The sequence below is a fragment of the Megascapheus bottae genome, chromosome 16 (genome assembly GCF_031878675.1).
Source record: "Megascapheus bottae isolate mThoBot1 chromosome 16, mThoBot2.hap1, whole genome shotgun sequence".
Classification (NCBI taxonomy): domain Eukaryota; kingdom Metazoa; phylum Chordata; class Mammalia; order Rodentia; family Geomyidae; genus Megascapheus; species Megascapheus bottae.
This window is the reverse complement of record NC_143524.1, coordinates 26833541-26857181: the sequence shown is the minus strand read 5'-3', so window position 1 is coordinate 26857181 and position 23641 is coordinate 26833541. Positions and strand designations below refer to the sequence as shown.

The 23641-nt window shown below is 35.8% G+C and overlaps 1 protein-coding gene across 2 annotated transcripts in view; it reads left to right on the top strand.

Moving 5' to 3' along the window:
• Positions 1 to 2517: 2517 nt before the first annotated feature.
• Positions 2518 to 23641, top strand: part of Ano3 (anoctamin 3) — a 176855-nt gene continuing 155731 nt past the window's right edge. The window contains exon 1 of one of the 2 annotated variants that reach the window (XM_090347982.1): positions 2518 to 2682. In XM_090347982.1, coding sequence (XP_090204108.1) covers positions 2637 to 2682 — 46 coding nt within the window. In that variant the 5' untranslated portion in view covers positions 2518 to 2636. Of the gene's footprint in view, positions 2683 to 13218; positions 13366 to 23641 lie in introns of those variants that run through there. The other variant, XM_090347983.1, reaches the window with a different exon arrangement.

The following is a 23641-nucleotide window of genomic DNA, read 5'->3' as shown; positions in this document are numbered from 1 at the left end:
CTATACCCTGCTTGTAAAAGAAATGCATTGCCTACATACATATACACAATCATAGTTTTTTCCTAGTCTTTTGCATTGTGTTTTCTATATAGCAGATGGTGCTTAAAATTTCTCGGTCTCTCACAAAGCTGTTCCTCCAGCAATCCCAAACCAAAAAAAAAAAAAAAAAGAAAAGACTGGTTTTAAAACAAGCAAAGATGTTCTTTGAATCTCCTACTATTCAATCTGGTAGTTCAAACCAAAATTATTTTTTAATTAAAAAATAATAATCAACTTGACAACAAAATCGTTTAATCAAACTGCCCTACAAAAATCAGAGAGCAACTACTAGCAAAGATCTGCAATAGAGCAAAACCTTGATACATAAGGCCATATAGTATGAAGCTAATTGAAAGGACCTCCAGGATATTGAAACAAAAGCCATATAAGGAATGTTTGTTGTCCTTAATGTACTATGTTGTCTCTCATCTCCTTTGCTGTCCCTTGGTTATCTCATATTGTTATAGTATCTCACTTTGTTATCTGATATATTGAATTTATTTGTATTTGGTTATTTGAAATTTGATAGGGAAGGGAGGAAAACCAAGATGGGTGGGGGGGGTGTGGGGGGGAGGGAAATGGGAACCAAGACATGTGAAAGGGTATCAATTTACGTAAATTAATGCACCTTCTATCTGGCAAATATCATGTAACCCTTTTACTAATTACAATAAAAAAAAGAAAAAAAATCAGAGAGCAAGGACTTTAAAAAGATTCCAAACTTTTTTTTTCCTTTTTTGTTTTTTTTAAAAGAGAAATCAGTAAGTACTATTGGGACTGAAAAGTCTTAGTTCATCTCTGGTTTTAGCAGATAAGGCCTTTTCTCTTACTGGGTTGCTGGTCAGCGAGCGAGTTGGAGAAAAATACCTTTAGCTTTTTCCTTGGCTTCAAAATCATTAACTAAATTAATTGTCACATTTCACAAACATTTCTGTATGTAATACTAGTAGCTTAACAATACTCTAGAAAGAACAGATGCCCAATTCAATTACAGTGACCAATTTAGTTGGATGCTAGCACCCTGCTATGAATTAGCTATTATCTAATTTAGTTCTCACCTGTGATGATTGGATTCTATTAGAATCTAGTTAGTTAGGTTACCTCAAAATGTGCTATTAGTTGAGGTGTTTCATAAGTCAAATTTTAAGTGGGTAAAACCAAATAAAAATTGTTGCTAAATATAGGCATGCAAGATTAAATTCAATTCTAATCTCTATTCATTCTAGAAGAATATTTTTACTAAAAGTTTTAAAATGCAAAAAACATTGTTGCTAAGTCAAGTCATTTGTTTAGATTGATTTCAATGTATTCATTTCTAAAGTATATCTGTAAGGAGCATGGAAAAATCAGCTGAAAATTGTCTAGCTCTTCTTTTGCAAGTGAACACACCAAATTTATTTCTCATAAACATGTATTTTTCACTGCTATATAAAGAGCTAATGCTGAAGGCTTCATATTCTTGAATGTTAAAAGAGTAGCACATTCTTGACTATTCCTTTTCCTGAGAATAAAATCAAATATCTCTCTCTCTCTCTCTCTCTCTCTCTCTCTCTCTCTCTCTCTCTCTCTCTCTCTCTCTCTCTCTCTCTCTCTTTCCTTGAGTTAGATGACTTCATGGAGAATTATACAATTATTGAACATTTAAAAGAAGTGAGACAGATCTGGCTAAACCTGGACAAATTATAAAAGCAGCATGCTAGATGTAAATGTTAAGTTATCGATTATAAGATATTTTGGCCCTCCTAATATGCAAGTTTATGAAGGCAAGGCAAAAATGTCTCTCTCTATATGCCCTAAGATTTTTTTTTATTTCCCCACGGGGGGGGGACAACTTTACCCTCCTTTGGAAGTGTACATATTCATTTATTTATTTTCAGCTTAATGTACTTTTATTTAAATGGTTTCATATTTCTCTCCCCCCCCCCCAGTGACAACTATTAACTCCCCTAGCCGAGTACCTAATATTTAGTGTGTTCATCTCTTAGTTGCTTTACCTTCTGTCCTGAATGGTGTCATAGCATAGATAACATAAAATGTTAGTACATAATAATTGTCTGTAAACTGTGAAATGACTTTGTTAAAGTGTCTTTCAGTAGTTGAACAAAGGGGTTACAATTCAACATGTCAAGTCTATAAATACAATGCATCTTTTTTTATTTAACAGACAAACTTTTAGGAAATTAATGCAAGATCCCCTGTGTGATAAACCTTGGAAGCTTGAAAATGAGTGAGTGCATCAGTAGCATTCTCCAATGTATGTAAGCCTGCTCTCAGGTCCAGCAAGTCCCAAGCAATCCCCTCCTCCCTCCCTCCCCGCTCCCCCCCCCCCCCCCCACTGCGACAGGGATATGGGGTTATTCCAGAAGTAGCCACTAAGGGGAGCCGGACGCTGGACCCCTCTCCCTCTCCCGTTGCCATAACAACGAGACTGGCGGTGTACAAGCCGGGCCAGTTAGAAGAGCGTCGGCTAAAAGCAGGTGTCAGATTGCAGAGCTCAGCGCTGATGGCTCGGGATTTCCTGGAGTCTTAGTGTCCTCTCCTCCCTCTCCGACCGAGCTGTCTCTCAGCCTGCAGGGACGCGCAGAGGAGAAAAAAAAATGGTCCACCATTCAGGCTCCATTCAGTCCTTTAAGCAGCAAAAAGGTCAGTGGGAATCTTCCTTTCCGGACCTCTCTGCAGGCGCAGTCTGTGATGTAAGAGGTGGGGAAACTTGGCGAAGTTAAAGAAAGGCTTTCTTTAAAATGATAACCATCGGGACAGATCTATGAAGTCTGCATCCCAAATGGCCGTGGTTGCTTTAGAAGCCGAATCCGTGATTTGGAGAACTGATGGTTAGTGTGTGTGTGTCTTGTAAGACCATCCCGGGGTATGGCAGTGAACCCCCAAACTGGAGCTGGTGGGATCAGACTTGGAAAGCTCTGAGCTTTGAAGACAGGGAGATCTGGATGACGTTTTGTCCCTGAATGTGACTCAACTGTCTGGTAAACCTTCCCCAAAAGCCTGGAACCTCACATGTATTTGTTTGTTTGCTGTTATTGTTGTGTGGGTGTTTTTTTTTTCTTTTTGGTTGTTTCTGTTTTCTGAAGTACTAAGATACACGCATTTTTAGAGAATTCCAGAAGTTAGCTTGTTCTAGTGAATGGGTTCTATCACTTCCTTGGAAAAACTTTACTTTTGCTCTTATCCCATGCTTATAGTTATGTGTTCTTACTGCTTTTAGGGTTCTTTTCCTGGGGCTTTGCATCGCCTTCCTTGTTTTTCTGAATATTCTGACTAGATCAGTGGCAAGATTCTGTATGTTCCCATAAGAGTCAAGGTTTCTTCCAATTTATTCTCACACTTTAGCACTTGTTACTTATTTTATTTAAAAGGCTCTTGATAGAATATTAGATTTTCTTGTTTTGAATCACACTAACATATTTCTGAAGTTTTATTGTTCAGAAAAATTATAAACAAGTCACAATTCATAGTCAACAATTTCATAGTTGATATTATTGTACCTATTACTTGTAAATTCTGGGATAGGAAATATACTCATTTAAACTAAATATTTATGCAACATTCTCCTTTTTATTACCAATATTTTTGTCAGTAGTTATTTCAATGAAACACTTAACACAGTAAACATAAACATAAACATAATATTTTAAATGTATCTTTTAGGGAATTCGTGCGTAAGGCTGAATACTGAAGTGGAAGTGCTCACAATTACATAACTCTGTAATCTGACTGAGTCCTAGCTCTTTGACATTTCTCAACTTAGGATCAAGGTGAGATAATGAGAGGGTCTTAGACAAAAACTTAGTGTAGGATATAAATCTTTTCAACTCAAAATATTCCAAAGAAAATCAACTTACTTCAAGAAGTAGTTGTTCTCCAGAATTATTGAATACATGTCTCAGAATAGAGACAACAATGATAAGAACTTTACTTCATTTAACTGTGATGCATGACTGTGCGTGATTCATTTCTGGGTCCTGAAACTTTGAGATGTTCCCCACAACAACTTATTATAGGTGAATACATATTGTGTGTTTAGAGAGCAAATTATTGTAAACATTAGGCCCAGCTGTCAAAGCTCAAATGAGTGGCATATATTATGCTAGTTCTGGCACTTGGTATTCTGCCTTTTAGTTAGCAGTATAATCCATTTATTTTCAAGTCTTCTTTTACTTTTTGGCACAGAATGCAACCTCAGCATAAGGATGCACGTTTCAAGGCAGAGAATAGGGAGATAGTGAGATTAGCTTTTAGCTGAGTAATTCCAATTGTTTCTTTTACTTTTTTTCTTTTTTTACAGTCCTGGGGCTTGAACTAAGGGCCTGAGTGCTATACTTGAGCTTTCTGAAGGCTAGCACTCTAGCACTTGAGCCACAGCACCACATTCAGCTTTTTTCAGTGTATGTGGTACAGAGGAATTGAATCCAGAGCTCATGCATACTAGGCAAGCAAGTAGGCCATGCTGCCAGCCCCTCCAATTGTTTCTTAATTCATCAAAGGTATTATAAAATGATGGGCCAAAGTAAGGGTCAGTTATTTTCATTTTTCAAATTTGAAGGAAAATATTATGCTTGAGAATCTGTCTCACTCTGAATACATGCAACAGAAATTTTTTTTTAGCGGTGCTTTTCATGCTGGCACTATGCCTTGGTATTCTGGAGTTCTAGATTTTAAGCTTGCCTTTGCTACTAGCAGAAACCAACTTTAACAATATGTGCTGAACGTTTTAACTTGGCTTCATATATAATATGAAAATACTGAATTCAAGAGATAGTAGTCAGAATAGTTATCTGTAAATGAAATGCTGTTTGTAAGTTCAAGTTTCTCTATTAATTTTTCCGTAGTCTTTGTTTAGAGTCCTACATAGTCTACTTACAATTCTAATTCCAGTAAGCTGAGTTACTCCTCGTATGATATAAAATCAATATTTATCTTGAAGTCTTATAATGTACTTAGTAATTAGGCATGTAATTGAGGTTCATAATTTTAGCAACTAGTAAATAATCATTATATTATTCCCAGGCCTCTATACCTTTCCCAGATTCTTTAGGGATAAAAGAAGCCCTCATCATTTCCTTTGCTTTCTTTTCTTTTGCCTTATCTTGCAATGTATCTTAAATAAAAAAAGCCCATAAATATGATTATTATTTTTTTGCTAGTCCTGGGGCTTGACTCAGGGCCTAGTCACTATCCTTGTTCTTTCTCAAGGCTAGTGCTCTGCCACTCCAGCCGCAGCACCACTTCTGGCTTTTTCTGTGTGTGTGATTCCAAGGATTCAAACTCAGGACTTGTGCATACTGAGCAAGCACTTTACCATTAGACCATGCTCCCAGCACAAAGAATTATCTTTCATCAGAGTTGTGATTTATAATCACAAACTCTACCAAATATATTTACTCAACCCTCAGGAAATTTCTTTAAAATGTTCCATGTTGTAAATTTCAATACACAGCTAATTTCATGAGCTGAAGTTTTCATCGCAAGGAAATGAGATTTATTCACTGTAAACTCAACTTATATTTTGGAGACTAACTGCATGTCTGACAAAAACTTGGCTTAGTTATGATATTACCCAATATATGACTATTCTGGAACCTAAGTTGGTATAGTATGAAGTCTGAAGGATTTGCTAAATTTACTTATGAGAATCAGGAGCAATTCCATATTCCTTTTTCTAGGAAAATGGTGACATTTTCTTTCAACAATGCCAGTTGAATTTCTGAAAAAATCATCCTCTTGTATTTGTCATTTCAGTTATACCTACATTTCCATTTGAGGAAGCTTAAGATATTAGAAAGTCAGAAGTAAGAATCTGGGTCATAGAGCACTTATGTTTTTTAATGTCTCTAGGGTAAGATTTAGTATATTATGGTTACATATAGTGAGGTGTATGTATTTGCTTTTCCTTAACATGATTTGAAGTTACACGTTAATTTGGCCAATTAGCAGCAATATCTGGGTGAAGTCCAAGTTTCCACCCTACACTAGCTTGTTGTGTTTTGCTTCATTTGTGATGGACTCTTACGACATACAAGTGTGAGCAGGAAAGCTATAGAAAACATCTCTAGTTTCAGCAGATGTGAATTTACCAAGACAGCAACCAGGACTTTCAGGAAAACAATTGGTCCCAGGAAACAGAGCCTGTAGCCAAAGCCCCTGCTTGAGGAGATCAGATGGCCCTGTCAGGTAATTCATCAGGATCCTAAAGAGCATTTAGTTAAATATAAAAAAGTAATATTTGTAATGTCGAAGCAGAACCCAAACACTTCCATGAAGTGTTTAACAACATGTTTAACAGCCATGAAGTGGTTAACAACAATGATCATTTATGCCTATCTGGGACCCCACAAAGCCTGTGTGTTATCTTTTTCTGTAAAGAAATTGTTGCTTTGAGAATCCACTTTAAAAGCTTCATCTCAACTACTCAGTTCTGTGTTGTGCCAAGATCACATTTCATGATTAACAAAGTAACAGTTGTGGGAGTTTGGGAGGGAGATGAAGCTACCTACTTTCTAATTTACTGATAATCTGCTTTTTAGTTCTTCTTTACCTCTACCTGGTATCTCAAATCAAAAACTCTCGTGAATACTTTTAGAGAAATAAGAAAGAAAATGCTGAAGCCATTTATCCAATGACAGAAGTTAATTAATTCATCTGTTTATTAATTCTCCTGCACATTCATAATGTATATTTTATTTATAACTTAAAGGAAAAACTGAATTGTTCTCTTGTCAAAATAATTTTAAGTTACACAGATAATGAGTTCAAATGAGCTATTTTAGGGTCAGAAGTCATACTTCCTTTAGACTGGTACTGATGATCCAAGTAGATCATCAGAAAGAAATAAGAACCTAATCTAATTTACTGTCCCTCCAGCTTCTGCTCTGTCAGAGAGCCCTTGTTCTTTGTTTCCTTTTCCTAAAAAATTTCCTAGGAATTTAAAGCCTTCTCAATGACCAAATCCTTGGAAGAATGAGTCAAGCTACAATAATAATATAAAGGAATTCAAATGTGTCTGAGATTGTTTCTTTTAAAATCTTCATACCTCAAACTTCTCATTGGAACTAGTTTATTAGTTCAAACTGGTGCTGTACTCTTGTTTATATGAGAAAAAGAAGGGTGAATATGGTGGGTTAAATGTATCTCCTCTAAGCAATGAAGAAGGATGGCAATGTTTAAGGGATTATACATATATATATAATTTTTAAATATCAGGATTTTATAGCACCTAGAAGTCCAGTTATCTGAAACAGCACATTTCTTGATAAGTATGAAACCTGATATTTTCACTTGAAACTGGTACTGAATGCTAATTTCTACAGGAAGATGTTATTGAAAAAATGGTGTTAATGATTACATATATCAAAACAAACTCAAATTCTTCAAAATTAAATTAATTTCAGCCAGTATTTGATTTTTTGGGGGGGGTCCTATCAGCTTTGATGCTTGAACTCAGGGCCTGGGCACTGTCCTTGAGCCTCTTGAGCCTCTGAGCTCAAGGATAGTGCTCTACCACTTGAGCCAATGACCCAATTTTGATTTATGAGTTGGCAATACGAGTCTCACAGTGCTGTCTGCTGGCTTTGAACCAGCATCCTCAGATCTCAGATCTCCTGAGAAGCTAGGATCACAGGCATGAGTCACCGGTGCCCAGCAAATGTCAGCCATTTGGGGAAGTATTTTAACATTTTAAAATATTTAGGAGCTTATAATACATTAGTGTACAATGATAGCTTAATGTAAGGTAGTCAGATGTTGATGTGAAGATGACTAAGTCAGTCTTTTCTGAACAAAAGCTCCTCTCACCTATTTGCTTCCCTTTTCCTGCCCTAAGAGAAAATACTTTAACAAATATCAATTCAAGTGAAGGGCTATTTATTACAGCTCAAGGTTTCTGTTCAAGACAGTTGTGTACATTGTTTCTGGGCAGACAATGAAATAGTTCATCACAACAGTGGAAGTTTATGGTGGAACAAAGCACTTCTTCATGATGGATGGGAAGAAGACAGAAGGTGAAGAGACGCAGTGAAAAACATCCCTTTCAATGGCCCCCTTGCAGTGTGCCTCATTTCTTTTCATCAGATCCCTTCCACAGTTTCTACCCAATTTTATGAGTCCTTTCGATTGGGAATCCATCTATGGATTAATCCACTGATAATGTCAAAGCTCTCAGATCGGTCACTTCCCTAAAGCCCTTCCTGTGAACAGAGGTCAAGCCTTCAACCCGAGAGCCATCAGGGGAGAAACACATGTTACAGACCACCTGCTTTTACTGAGCCATCAGTCCCTTATACAATTTTTTTAAAAGTTTACCTATCTCCTTGTGATTGACATTAATAACAAAAGCAGGAGCTAATATTATGTGGATAATACTATTCAATGTCATAACACTTAATGGTACAATATCAATATGTCAGTAGCATATATCCCTAGTCAATTTTATTCAAAAGGAAGTCCTCTCCTCCGCAAGTCAACTGTCTCCATGTTCTGGTGAAAAGACTTGTATTTGGTGTCTCACAGCAGGTGCAAGCTTCCTACATGCCTGCTGGATTAAAATCAGTTTGAATTTTAAGAAGCTTTTACTTCCAGTGCAATTTAAGAGGAAAGATAGTAACCAGAAGGGGAGCCAGGATGGTTGTCCTAATGCACTTCCAGGTTTATAATATAATTTCACACTTCTGTAACTTCTGATGAACTGTAGAGTCAGATGGGAACATGAAGTTTGGTGTGTCATAAATTTTCATTTTAGACACAAGGTGACTGAGCCACTGAAAGAACTAATCAGGACCAAGTTTGAGACTAACAGACTTCTTCATGGAACCATTGAGATATTATTTGTGGGAAAGCAGGGAGAGAAAGAAAGAGATGAGGGGGTCAGATCTTTCTGTTTCTGTAAGGTTTATAGCCTCCAAGAACTTACCCATTTCCCCGCACCCAGCAAAAAAGAAGAAAACAACTAACTATATTTGGGGTCTGCACAATGGTCAGAAATGTGGAGTATGGGTGTGGGAATTGCCTAGTGGTAGCGTGCTTGCCTAGCATGCACAAGGACCTGGGTTCAAATCCTCAGTACCACATACATAGAAAAAGCCAAAAGTGGTGCTGTAGCTCAAGTGGTAGAGCTCTAGCCTTGAGAAAATCCGAGGACAATGCTCTGTCCCTGAGTTCAAGCCCCAGGAATGGCAAAAAATTGTGGAGTTTGAGGGCAGCGGGTTTGGCATAGTGGTAGAGTGCTTGCCTAGCATGCGCAAAGACCTTGTTTGATTCCTTGGTACGACATACACAGAAAAGGGCAGAAATGTTGCTGTGTGTCTCAAGTGGCAGTGTGCTAGCCTTTAGGAAAAAGCCCAAGGACAGTGCTCAGGCCCTGAGCGCAAGCCCCAGGACTAGCAAGAACAAAAAATAAGTGGAGTTTGAAATCAGGCTTGGCTTAATTCAAAACTAGCTCTCTCCCCCATTAACAGTGAATAATGCAATACATACAATTCATCAAAGCTTCAAATTCACTCATCTGGAACATAGAAAAAATAATTTGATTTCTAAAGTTTGAAGCACTATGAAATAATGAATCTTGTGTTTAAAATCAGATCTTGTACACATATTTGCAAAATAGCCACAACTCTATGAAAATTGCTGTTGAAAGTGTCTTAAGGCCAGAGATATACATATATACATAACATATAAATATATATAGTTTTAAGTTATATTTAGAGGTAAGTGGTGCTTCATAGGTGCATGATGACATTTCCTTAATATAATAATGGTTCATTACTCCCTGATTCCTTGAGCATTTGTATTAGTATTTGGTTTATTCTTCTCTTTTTCCTAGATCTGTGGGATCTTGTTTGCAAATTCTTTATCCAGCATTCTGGTGGAAATGCATGTTATTCTGACTTGACTACAGCAAGTTATCAGTAGATGCTATTTGTTATTAGCACAAACAGTAAATTCTACACACATTTAGTTGTACATATGCTGTAAGTACTCTAAATGTAGAAATTTATGAGTTCTAATGCTAACTAAACTACTTTAATCCTTCCTTTTTTCATTGGGGGGGACTTGAACTCTGGGCCTGGGTGCTGCCCCCAAGCTCTTCAGCTTAAGACTACTACTGTCCTACCCCTTGAACCACAGCACCACTTCCTGTTTTCTAATGGTTAATTGAAGATAAGAGTGTCACAGACTACTGTGCCCAGGACTGATGTCTTTCTTTTCTTTCTTTCTCTCTTTCTTTCTTTCTTTCTTTCTTCCTTTCTTCCTTCCTTCCTTCCTCCCTCCCTCCCTCCCTCCCTCCTTCTCTCTCTCTCTCTCTCTTTCTGTCTGTTTTTTCTTTCTTTCTTTCTTTTCTTTCTTTCTTTCTTTCCTTCCTTCCTTCTTTCCTTCCTTCCTTCCTTCCTTCCTCTTTCTTTCTTTCTTTCTTTCTTTCTTTCTTTCTTTCTTTCTTTCTTTCTTTCTTTCTTGACTGGTATTGCCAATTGATTCTTCTGTGAAGCACCGAAAACTCTTGACCCAAAAGCCTTTGTTTGCTAGGCAACTTCTCTATGCATGTTACACTTTCAGTCCTGGAAATTCCTATTCAACCATCCTGCGAATACTACATCCAGACATCAGAACAGTTTGGTCTGATGAGCAAAATGTAGTTTCAAACGTATTCTAGCATCATCTGTTACATTCTGTTTCTCGGGCACAGCCTGATGTCTTGTTTTGACAGGACACTAATCCACTTTCCATGTACCCCCCAAAGTTCAGAGCAATATGATAATTCTTTGATAACACCAAATAAAAGTATTGTACCATAAAGGCAAAGTGAGTTAAATCTATTTACATTAATTCTGTCCAGACGTATTTAAAACACATACATTGTATAATCTACTAAGATGAACACAATTTGGCCCAATTCAAAGCACATAAAGTGTGCTTATGTGTGAAGTGGTGGGTCCAACAAATTCAGTGTACTGGCAGGAAGTTATACTCTGACACTCTTCTTGCTGAAAATTATCTCTCACACAAACAGAACATATCAACTCAAGATGAATTCATACTTGCACGAAGACTTAAAGAGATTATCTTGAAAAGTGTGTATGAAGCTGCCAGCTAGATTAGATTAAAATGTTACCTTTTCACTTTGTTATGCATAATCACATGGTCTAGGCTACAAGTTCTACTTCTTAAACTTTTTTTAAAATATTTTTTATTGTATTTAATAAAAGGGTTACATGATATTTGCCAGATAGAAGGTGCATTAATTCACATACATTGATACCCTTCCACATGTCTTGGTCCCCATTACCCTCCCCCCAACCCCCCTCTTGGTTTTCCCCCCTTCCCTGTCCAATTTCAAGAAACCAAATACAAATGTATCCAATATATCAGATAACAAAGTGAGATATTGTGACAATATGAGATAACAAAGCAAAAGAAATAAGAGATAACATAGCACCTTAAGGACAGCAATCATTCATTATATAGCTTTTGTTTCAATATCCTAGAGGTCCATTCAATTAGCTTCATACTATATGGCCTATGTATCAAGGTTTTGCTCTATTGCAAATCTTTGCTATTAGAGCCCAAGGTTTCTACTGGTTATGATGAATGAGGGAAACCATTGAGCCTAAGTTCCTTTGAGTCTGGCTTATTTTGCTTAATATGATTTTTTCTAAGTCTTTCCATTTCCTTACAAATGGGGTGATGTCGTTTTTTTTCTGACAGCAGCATAGAATTCCATTGTGTACAAATACCACATCTTCTTGATCCATTCATCAACTGAGGGACATCTAGGTTGGTTCCATATCTTCGCTATGGTGAATAATGCTGCGATGAACATTGATGTGCTAGTGGATTTAGTATGCCCTAGTTTCTGGATGGTTGGGTAATTGCCAAGTAGTGGAATTGCTGGGTCATAGGGAAGCTCTATGTTTAGCCTTTTGAGGCACTGCCATATTGCTTTCCATAGTGGTTGAACAAGTTTGCACTCCTACCAACAGTGTAGTAGTGATCCCTCCTGGCCACATCCCCTCCAGCATCTGTTGTTATTCGTTTTCCTGACCCTGGCCATTCTAGCTGGGGTGAGGTGGAATCTTAAGAGTTGTTTTGATTTGCATTTCTTTTATGACTAGAGATGTAGAACATTTCTTCATCTGTCTATAGGCCATTTTTTTTTTCTTCTTCAGAGAAGACTCTCTTTAAGTCTTTGGCCCATTTTTTAATGGGATGGTTGTTACTTTGGAGATTAGTTTTGGAGTGATTTAATTTTTTGAGCTGTTAAACATTGTTAGAGGAAGGGAATTTCTATAGACCACATTAAATTAGTGACCTATATAGCAATCTGCCCACCCTATTTCCTGGAACATTCAAGAATTTTAAGCATTCTATCATGATTCCAACAACAAAACAGTAGATCTAGATCAGCAAGTTCAAATTTAGCTTACCTTCCTTGAATTCTACCTCAGAACTGTTTACTCCTAGAAATCTTAGCTTATTTATTCGAATCAATGAATTTCTGCATATTTTAGGATAGTTGGGGCATAAATTTCAATACTAAAATTTGATTTATCATTCACTTCTCATAAACAATAGTAATTCCCAATCATTTCTCGCATGTCACTCTTAGAAAAGGGAGAATGTATCTTTTTTCATGGAATGAAGGTATGGGAAATGTTCACTAAAATTAATTTTGTTCAAGTAGCATTGAACTTTCTTTTCACTTGCATTTCCTAATATGAAGTTAACAACGACAACAACAACAACAAAAAGAGCTTTACAGTGTCAATCACTGAAAAGAAACATTGACAGTAAAACAATCAGTTCAAATTCACTGAGGGGCACTGAAGTTGTAAATAATGCTTCTCTAGTCACACAACTATCTAACATAAATAAGTGATAAGCATTACACTGAACAGCTTGCTTTTATTCATAACTCCTACCAGATGTGAAGAACACACCAAACCCACTTATCATAAGGTTTATTTTAAAGCTTAAATCATTATTTTAGTAAATATAATTCTTGTTAATGTACATTTTGTAAGATACATTCTTATTCTCTAAAGTACTCCAAAATGATAAAAATGTCAGTATCTTGTCAAGTATTTTCACTATTGCTTCAGGTATAATTCTTAACATTTTTCTTGAGAAATGAATATCATATCATCTTTAGGAATGGCATGAAAAAAAATGAGAGGAAAAAGTGAGAAAGAAAAGACTGAGGAGATTGGATTCTTCTCTGCTTGGGACTGTGAGTTCAGAAACTAAAACTACTACTGGCAACTAGAATTGTAAACTAATCAAGGCCATCATTGAAATTACCCGATGTCCCTTCCTTAGACTAAGGTAAAAATATTTGATACTATTTGTACTTAGTTATGAGATAATACACTTAAATTTTATGTTCAACAAAAATATTTTGTCAGATTTAAATCAATTATTCTACTTTTTAGGCTTGATATTTTCTGTGTTATTTTGCCTGAGCAAACCTATTGGGTTTGTTAAGATTCTGTGTAAAAAGATGAAATTATAAGAGATCAGGGATCAGGAATCATGAAGTGGCTTAACCTAAGCCCCACGCTTTTAGGTTTTTACAACTATTTAGTAAATGTCCAATAAGTGCTAGCTACAACATGGAACTAAAAATAGAGCAAATAATACAAATAATAGCATTTGATGTCTGCTGAGAAATATCTGCTACAATTTGTGTTCTTTTCCCATAAGAGTCATGGTACTTCAACATAGAGCTATCTTCCTTCCAAACATTTTATTGAAGAAATTACTGGCTATCATGTTTCTAGACACAAATGCCTGTATGGCTAAGAAGTCACTTAAAAATGTGAGAGCAAGTAAAAGAACTTTATGGAAATTAACCATCTCTTGGCCATCATCTCCCAGGAATGGATCCTGATTTGAAACCCAAAATGTGCTGCTCATTACTTATTTCTGTCCTTCCTTATTTTATTATTTGATTTCTTGGTAGTATGGTTGGATGGGTTGTAGGCTTGCTTATTTGTTTGTTTGTCTCTATGAAGATTTGAGCTCATACTTGCTTATCTTGTTCTTCTGCTAGTAATTTACCAATGTAGCTATACCTCTAGCCCTGCTTTTTGCTTGTAATTTTATTAGAGTCTCATAAACATTTTTGTACAGCTGGCTGAAACCATGGTTCTCTAGATCTCAGCTTCCTGAGTAGCAAAGATGATAAATGTTAACTACCCCTGCCTAGTACGGCTTGAGTTTGGACTCAGAGCCTTCCAGATGCTGTCGTTTGAACATCAGAAAACCTAGAGAGCATCTTACCATTTTCAATACAACCTCAGTGTCTAGTTCTTGTAAAGAGGTAGAATCATATGATAGACAAGATAAACTGTCTTATTCAAACCCATCACTGGCTAGCAGTGTTTTCCATCTGTGAAATGATGCTTACTTTTCAAGGTCATGTTTCCAGATTTTGCTTATGTTATAGATACAAAAAAACCATCAAATAACTTCAGTATTGCTTAATTCTATGGGTAAAAAATTCAGGAATTTTAATCAATGTCACCCTTTTTATGGTTGTACTCATGAACTGACAGGTTGAATTAAAACCCTTTTGTAAAATTTCTTAAAGATGATAAAAAAGATGAACCAAGTGTATTTCTTCTCTTGAAAAAGTGTAGGTTATAAAACAATCAGTCAAATGCCATATTTTTTGCTCAACACAGAGAGAGATCCTGGAATTAAGGCATCAATTACGAATGATAAGGAGCCTTTCCTAGTCCTGTCCTTCACACAATGAAAGTTCTCCAGATTGCTAGTAATCATTTCCTATCATCTTTGAATCTGAAGTATTTGATTTCCACGTAGCTAAGATTTGGCTTACTTCCAAAAGTGTCCACATAAATAATGAAAGCAGTTGGAATTGGAAGGTTACATTAATTGCCTCAGACACAAAGACACAACTTGTCTAAAGTAAAGGACCAAAAAACAAATTATTTTAGCAAATGTGTCTGGAGGAAAACTGGCTGAACAAGCTGTTTCAGAAAATGCAGCTACAGAGGCTATCTGAAGTCTCTCAATTCTTCCCATACTTACTTAACACAGTGTGAAGAGTCATTGACCATAAGTTCTCACGGGAAAGCAAGACTTGATAGCAGAGACAAGGAGAATTCCTTCACATTGTTCTAAGTATCAGTCCTAACATATTCCAAACTTCTAGTTTTTAGTACTGAGGAATGCATATGAATTTATTCTCTTTCACGTTCTTAGTGCATTTATTTGGAATTACCAATACAACAATAGCTGCTAATCTTAGTTATGTTTCAGAAATTTTCTTATAATTTTAGTTGATAAACTCTATGGTTATATTAATTGTATATATACATATAGATAGATATGTATGTATTTTTTCTTGATATTCAGTCTGGACTTTGTATTTCTTACCTGCCTCACTTGCTTTGTGGTTTTAATTGGATTTCCGTTTTTTCCAATGATTTAAAAGTATATACTCTGCCTTTCATTCTATTAATGGTGTGACCTGGCCTGTGCCAGGTGTTCAACACATATTAGACATTTTCACTTTTTTTTTGGTAATATTTTAATTAACTTTCTCAGACTAAACTTCTCCATAAAACCGGAAGCTATTCATGGCAAGGAATTTCTTAAAGACTGAGCTCAGCTGCTTTCATCATTTCATTGAGCACAGTCGCCGTGAAGCCTAATATTCTGTTTACTTGCCTGCTACAACCTCTTACTAATCAACCGTGATCTTTTAAGAACAGATCCAAATTAAAATCATTTCCTAGCATACCACAGATACCCATTTATGTTGAACTTTCTGTTTGGAGGTTAGAAAGCAAAGGTGGTGAAAACTAGAACTCTGAACATTTTTTTTTTTTTAGTTCCATTTCCACTTTGACCATCAAGTTATTTTACTGAAAATCAACCATTCAGCCTAGATCCTGATGTAGATGTAGAGCTACCATAACTAGAAGGTGTTGCTAAGATAACAGTTGCTGATTCTTCATTAAACTCTTCTTAAAAAATTAAGTAATTACATCTGAATTATTTTCTCATCAGAAGATGGAGTATAAATATAGACCTTGTGATTAACTGCTCTGTGTTTTATAATTAAAAATTTGCTAAAAAGTAAATCTTTTGCACAATCCTCTGACCACAAAAGGAAGGAGATAGAAAGTATCAGGCGTTCTGTTGTAGTGTAAATGTGCTTTTCTCTAATGACTCTCTGTATTTTGCAGTGTTCATGTATCTTTTGCAAAAATCATCTATCTTTTCCTAAGAAATACTTCTTCAAAATTGAGTTTTTAATTCCAAGTTTTAGTTATATTTTCATTACATATTATGGTCACAGTATCCATATTAGACATAAAATCTTTTTCTTTTCTTCTGTACTGTGGTTTGTCATTTCATTTGCTTTGCAGAATTTTGTGGAGCAAATGCTTTTCCTTTGCATTAAGAATTTATAATTCATTATTGCATGGATCATGACTTTTGTTTTATTTATTTTTTTGCCAGTCCTGGGGCTTGAACTCAAGGCCTGAGCACTGTCTTTGGGTTTTCTCAAGACTAGTGCCACTTGAGCCCCAGCACCACTTCTAGATATTTCTATGTATGTGGTACCAAGGAAACAAACCCAGGTCTTCATGCATGCTAGGCAACACTCTTATCACTAGGTCAAACCCCTGGCCAATGGTACATTTCTCTCTCTCTCTTTTTTTTTTTTCCAGTCCTGCAGTTGAACTTAGGGCTTGAGTACTGTCCTTGGTTTTCTCAAGGATAAAGCTTTACCACTAAAGCCACAGCACCACTCTGGCTTTTACTGTGTATGTGATACTGAAGAATCGATCTCAGGTCTTTGCGCATGCTAGGCAAGCACTCTACCACTAGGCCAAACTCCCGGCCCAGATCATGATTCTGAGTGCATTTTTTTTTTCTTACTGCTATTAGTCACTTGAGGTGAAGATATGGCATTGTTAGCACAGATTTTAGACTTTGCATTGATTTCAACTTCAGAGTTTTGATTTGGTTATACTCAATGGACATTATAACTCCTCCCAAGCCTTGTTTGAGAAGACAGTTAAACTACTTGGTACCATAGATTAACATTATACTTGCTTTTAAATTGTATGAAGTAAACTAGGAAAATTCTTAATCTAATGATTTCATGAATCTTGAATCTTACTAGTTTAGTTAATGATCTTTAAGGTGAATAAGAATTGTGTGTTGCCATTTCTAAATCTCCAAGTTGGTTCTTCACCACCTGTGATTTCTATTTTCATGCATCTTCTGTGTCAACATGATGACTCTGAGGACAAAAGGAAGCCTTGAGGATTTTGGTGCTTTCTTTCTCTGTGACAGATAACTCCTTCTGGTGCTATATTCAGCAAACACCATACTTTATGCACTTAGAAATCTTTAGACTCCACTTTTTTCCTACTCTCCCCATGGACGATATGGGACCCGATTGAATATCCTATCAGCGCACTCTCAAGGCAATCAACTGGTAGAAACATACATCTCATTTGCTACACTTCAGGGATTATTTTTATTGCTTAATCCTTTTAATTTTTCAAAACATTATTTAAGATGTAGAAATATATTCCATCCATTTTTCTCCATATTGGTTAGAGTGGAGTTGTATTACTAAGGTTCATGTGTCTAAATGTCTTCCTGTAGTTTCACATGTTGCATAGGAATTTACAGACAAACTATATAAGCTTATATGTAATATATTAAATGAAAATGATTAGATCTATAATTTAAATTCTAACAAATGTAATGATTCTAGAATCCTATTCTTCATCTATGGACCAAAACTATTTTCCACCTTCTTACTCTTGGAAAATTTTAGTTGGCTTTTTTTTGTTTTGGTACTATTTTTATTTCCCTCTTCTATCTTTCTTTCTCCATGGATTACTGTATACCTTTTCTCTTCTTTAGTTTTCTTCTTTATAGTGTGTTGTTTCTCTTGTCTTTCAATATGCAGGTTTTCTGACATATCTACAAATCCCTAGCTAAATCATAGTCTCTAAAAGCCAGAGAGAATGTCAGCACATTGGATCTGGCGTCTGATGTAGCCAGAAATAACTTAATGTAGAGTAATCAAGTAGTAGAGAAGATCAGTTAGATTCCCTGATTACGATGTTGGTAGAAGCAAGCAATAAACACATGGAGTTGTTAGTGTTCTACCAGAAAAGACCAGGCCTATGCTATCCATTTCATAGGTTCCCATTTAAAGCATCTATTTCATCCTTTTTGCTTCCCATTTCCTTCCAATTTAAAATCTATGCATTTTGAAGTCTAGTGTCACCCCCATTCCCATGATGATATATTCATAAAGTAAGTTAAAAGGACTAAATCCTCTTTATGCATTGTTTTTTAAGTTTTGTCCTCACTTCTCTAATACCATGCTTGTCAGCTTTTTCCTGTTTTCCACAAGTACACTCAACTATCTCATGTAATATTGTCTAAGCATGTTTTCCTGACTTTGTACACTAATAACTTTGTATTCCTTCATGTTTATTCTAGTAGAGTATTGGACATAAACAAATAAGTGATTACTCTAGTGTGACTTTAATAAATCTTGTACATTGTGGATAACATGCCATCTTTGTGCAAGTGTTACCTCTGAAATAGTGCCAGCAGCATATTTAGTTACAGTCCTTCATTAGGTGTATAAATCAAACTTTATCCCTAAATTATATTTTGAATTCCTAGTTACAAGATGACAACAGTTTATAGTCGGCTACTAGAAGCCAGGGAATGCCAGGTCAATTATATTCCTGAGCTAATTTATTCAAGGTCTTTGCCTACAGCCCTGTATAATAGATAGCTTTTAGTGGAAATGAAGGGTTGCATAAGTTCTTAATGGTTATTTGTGAAGAGTTCAATGACTCGAGGTGGGGAAAGTCCATGGATGCTTTCATAATAGTTGTATATTTGCTAAAATTTGAAGAATGTGATTTCTTTTTCTTTTTAAAATTGTGTTTTATTGTCGAGGTCATGTATAGAGGGGCTACAGTTGCATTTGTCAGGTAGTGAGTACATTACTTCTTGAACATTGATACTCCTTCCCATGTTTTTCTCCCATATTCCTTGTCCCCACCCACTCCAATCATCTTGTTTTCCCCTTCCTCTCCCTATTTCAAATAAACAAATAAACATATATACAATACACCAGGTACTAAAGTCAGATACAGTCACAACATGAGATAAAATCAAAGGGGGAATTTGTTAGGAAATGGAAAGACTTAGAAAAAATCATATTAAGTGAAGTAAGCCAGACTCAAAGGAACTTAAGCTCAATGGTTTCCCTCATTTGTCATAATCAGTAGAAACCTTGGGCTCTCCTAGCAGAGATTTGCAATAGAGCAAAACCTTGATACATAAGGCCATATAGTATGACGCTAAATGAAAGGACCTCCAGGATATAGAAACAAAAGCCATATAATGAATGATTGTTGTCCTTAATGTACGATGTTATCTCTCATCTCTTTTGTTGTCCCTTGGTTATCTCATATTGTTACAGTATCTCACTTTGTTATCTGATATATTGGATATATTTGTATTTGGCTATTTGAAATTGGATAGGGAAGGGGGGAAAACAAGATGAGGGGTGGGGGTGGGGGGGAGGGAAATGGGGACCAAGACATGTGAAAGGATATCAATGTATGTGAATTAATGCACCTTCTATCTGGCAAATATAATGTAACCCTTCTATTAATTACAATAAAAATATATTAAAAAACCCAAAGGGGGAAAAAGAGTAAGGAAATAATTTCACATAGTACATTAAGAATAATAATAGCAAAGATAAACCTCTTGCTTCCTTGTCCTGAAGTTTATTTCATTTAGCCTCATCCTGTATGGATGTGTACACAGCTTTTGAGCTATTGTAATCCACTGCTTCATGTACACTAATTATTGCAAATGAAGAAAATCAAGAAGCTGATGTTTCTTTGGGTCAGTCTCACTTCACTCAATATGATTTTTTTCCCACATCTTTCTATTTCCGTATGAATGGGCCTGTGCCATTCTTTTTGATGGCAGCATGGAATTTCACCTTCTTGATCCATTCATCTACTGAGGGGCATCTGAGTTGGTTCCATATCTTAGCTATGGTAATTAGTGCTGCAATGAACATGATGTTTTCCACTTCAATCTTCTGATGACATTTTATTATCCACACTTTGTCCTTCACTGTAGCTATAGAGGGAAAAAAAGGAAACTGCAATTTGAAGCAACGTATTTTTCATTTTTATGTCTGTAATTAACCAAGATTGCATTTGACACAGCAATGACTGTCTCTATAATATAATGGTTTGTGCCTTGTAATGTTTTGGAATTTCTGTTTATTCACCTCTCTTGTGAGTGCCAGGTAAAAAGAGAGGATTTTGCAATTAATATACATATTGTAAAGGAGAGGGAAAGCAATGATAATTAGCTTCCCATGTCAGCTGCCAACTTTGCTTGCTGCACTGTTGATTCATAAGCTCATGGTTCTAAAATATTAGTCTAGCCTTAAACATATAAACTTTATAAACTGTCAATAAATATTCATCTTTTGAGGGTTTTTTTTTTGACAGTCCAATTTTTTCTTGCAAACATCCCTCTCAAAGATTTGGTTTCCTTAATTGACACAATCAGTTGTATTCTGGCTCTGCTTGTGAATGTAGATCTCTGTTTCAGATTTTTCTAAAAAACTTTTTTTTCCTTTGGTATTTTCTCCTTCCACGAATGACTGTTTTGAGGTCTGTGTGATATCTGACTCAAGGTTTTGGAGTTATCCATTGCTCGCACCATGTACCGTTTCTTCTTTGATTATGGATTTTTAATACAAATATGGCAATTAGATGTCACTCACTTCCTTTCCTGGTTCCAATAACAAAATTACTTTGAGGATTACAGCAATGGTCCATAATATATTATTATGAATTAATTGTACCAAAGGGTTTTTTTTAGGAATTTATTAATGTTGATTTTTATATCATATTTTAAATGACAAGTTTAATATACAAGTGTTCAAAGAGGGAATCTCTATTTACAATCACTGGGACTTAATATTTAGAACTTAATCACAATTAGGCTAAGGGTTTGTATGTCATAGAAACATATTAATTTATGAAATGAAACATTATGTCTATAGAGTCATAGGTTTTTATGTCTACATAGTTATGTTTATATATCCATTACCATGTCCATAGCTTTGGGTATGCAGTTATTGAGTCCTCGCTCTAGTACTCTTTGGATTTAATAGCCACATATTAAGGATACCATGCGCCTTTTGTTCCTTAGGTCTTGACTTGTCCCACTCAACATGATTCGCTCTAGATTCATCCACTTCCCTGCAAATGCCATTATTTTATCTTGTCTGTTGGCTATATAGAATTCCATTGTGTATATATACCACATTTTCTGTATCCATTCATCTGCAGTAGGGCATCTGGATTGTTTCCATCGCCTGGCTATTGTGAATAGTGCAGAGATGAACATAGCTGAGCAGGTGTCCTTATCATATCTTGGGTCATGATGTTCAGGATAGATGCCCAGAAGTGCTATGGCGGGATCATAGGGAAGGTCTATTTTCAGTTCTTTAAGAAACCTCCACACTGCTTTCCAGAGTGGCTGAACTAGTCTGCATTCCCACCAACAGTGTAGGAGGGTTCCTTTTTCTCCACAACCCCACCAGCAACTGTCATTTTCTGAGTTCAAAATCTTGGCCATTCTTGTTGGGGTAAGGTGGTATCTTAGGATTGTTTTTATTTGCATTTCCTTCATGACCATAGATGATGAACATTTTCTCATATGCTTTTCTGCCATTTTAATCTCTCCTTCTGATAAGTCTCTCTTTAGTTCCCTTGCCCATTTAATGAATGGTTTATTGGGTTTGGGGGGATTAGTTTCTTGAGTTCCCTGTAGGTACTGGATATTAAGCATTTATCAAATGTATTGTTGGTGAATATCATTTCCCAGTTGGTTGGGTGTCTCTCTACTTTGGTGACTATGTTTTTATCTGTACAGAAACTTTTAATTTTTAGGTAGTCCCATTTATAGAGTCTCTCTCCAATTTGTTGTGACCCTGGGATTCTGTTCAGGAATCTTTTGCCTGTGCCTATGAGTTCCAGTGTCTCTCCTACTTTATCATGTAGCAGTTTCACCAAAGGGTTTTATTCCAATATTTTATATTTGCCCTATTAATCTTTCATAACACCCTCCCTCCCTCCCAATGCTATAATGTGCAATTTATACACACAAACATGCATACTTTACTTATAAAGTCATATATATATGTTTATGTGTACATGTGTATTTATATATAACCATATACATATAACTTTATTTTGACCATATTCAACTGCATTATTCCTTTCCCTTTCCACTGATCCTCCTCAATATTTTTTTCTTTAAAATAATCATGTTTTTAAACTCTATTCTGCACTTGAAAGAAGATATGGGACTTTTTTCTTTCTAATACTTCTAATATTTTGTCAACATGAGAATTTCCTGATGCTTCCATATCCATGCACATAATTCCATTCTTATTTGTTATTGAATAATATTCCATGTGTTCATGTACCATAATTCCTTCATCCATTTATTGGTTATTTTCCACATAGACTGATTCCCTGGCCTAGTGCTTATGAATATTGTTGCTATGAAAGTACAGGTTTTTTGATTTTTATCTTCTTATCTTCTTTCAGGTATATGATTATTTTCTTTTCTTAAATTTAATTTTATTGTCTGGGTGATGTACAGAAGACTTACAGTTACATAGGTAAGGTAGTGAGTCCATTTCTTCTCTAACATGCTTATCTTCTTTCAGACTAGTCTTCTTTCGGATATATGGTTGAATGTAGTGTGTGTCAGAATTGCATAGTCATACTCCTTTGAAGTCTTTGAAGAATCTCTATACTAATACTTCTTGATGATTTCAAATCATAGTTGCCTGACTTTCCTCATGCAGGAGGTCCTGACCCGCTGTTAATAATAAATTTCCAAATTTGGTATCAGCTTTTGACTTTAAAAAATAGCAATAGTTGGCTTGAAATATATGTTTATCTCTGTTTTACCAATATCTTTAGGAAAAATGTGTTTTCCCATTACTTCACCATAATTACACAAGCATTGATATTACAGGTGTCTGGATCAAATTGGTGTTTCCTTATAGAATCTAATACTACAAGGCTGACCTTGAAATCCCCCTTATTCTATGAGCAAGCCAATTTATCTTAAGCAATGATGGATGGCAAGCAAATGCTGCAGATTTTCCAGCAGATGGTCTGGTGGCAATTATGAAACCCATCTGCCTGGGGATGACCCTCACTAGAGGAATTCAGCCACTGACTTTAAATGCATGAATGAATGTGTGCCTTTTAATGTGCCTCAGATGATCAGTCTTAAATTATTTTTATCTTTACTGGAAAAGAAGACCTTCTGTATAGTTCAGTATTACACTGCACTTTGTGCTCAACACTCAGGAAGCCAATATTAGTTATTGCATATTTTGTTACTTTCTGTGTTTCTGAATTTACCCACATAATCTTGGGCTTAGCCTATCTCATTTACTTTATAATTTCATCCACAACAGCAACAACAGTGTCACATAGTAGTAACTGTTACG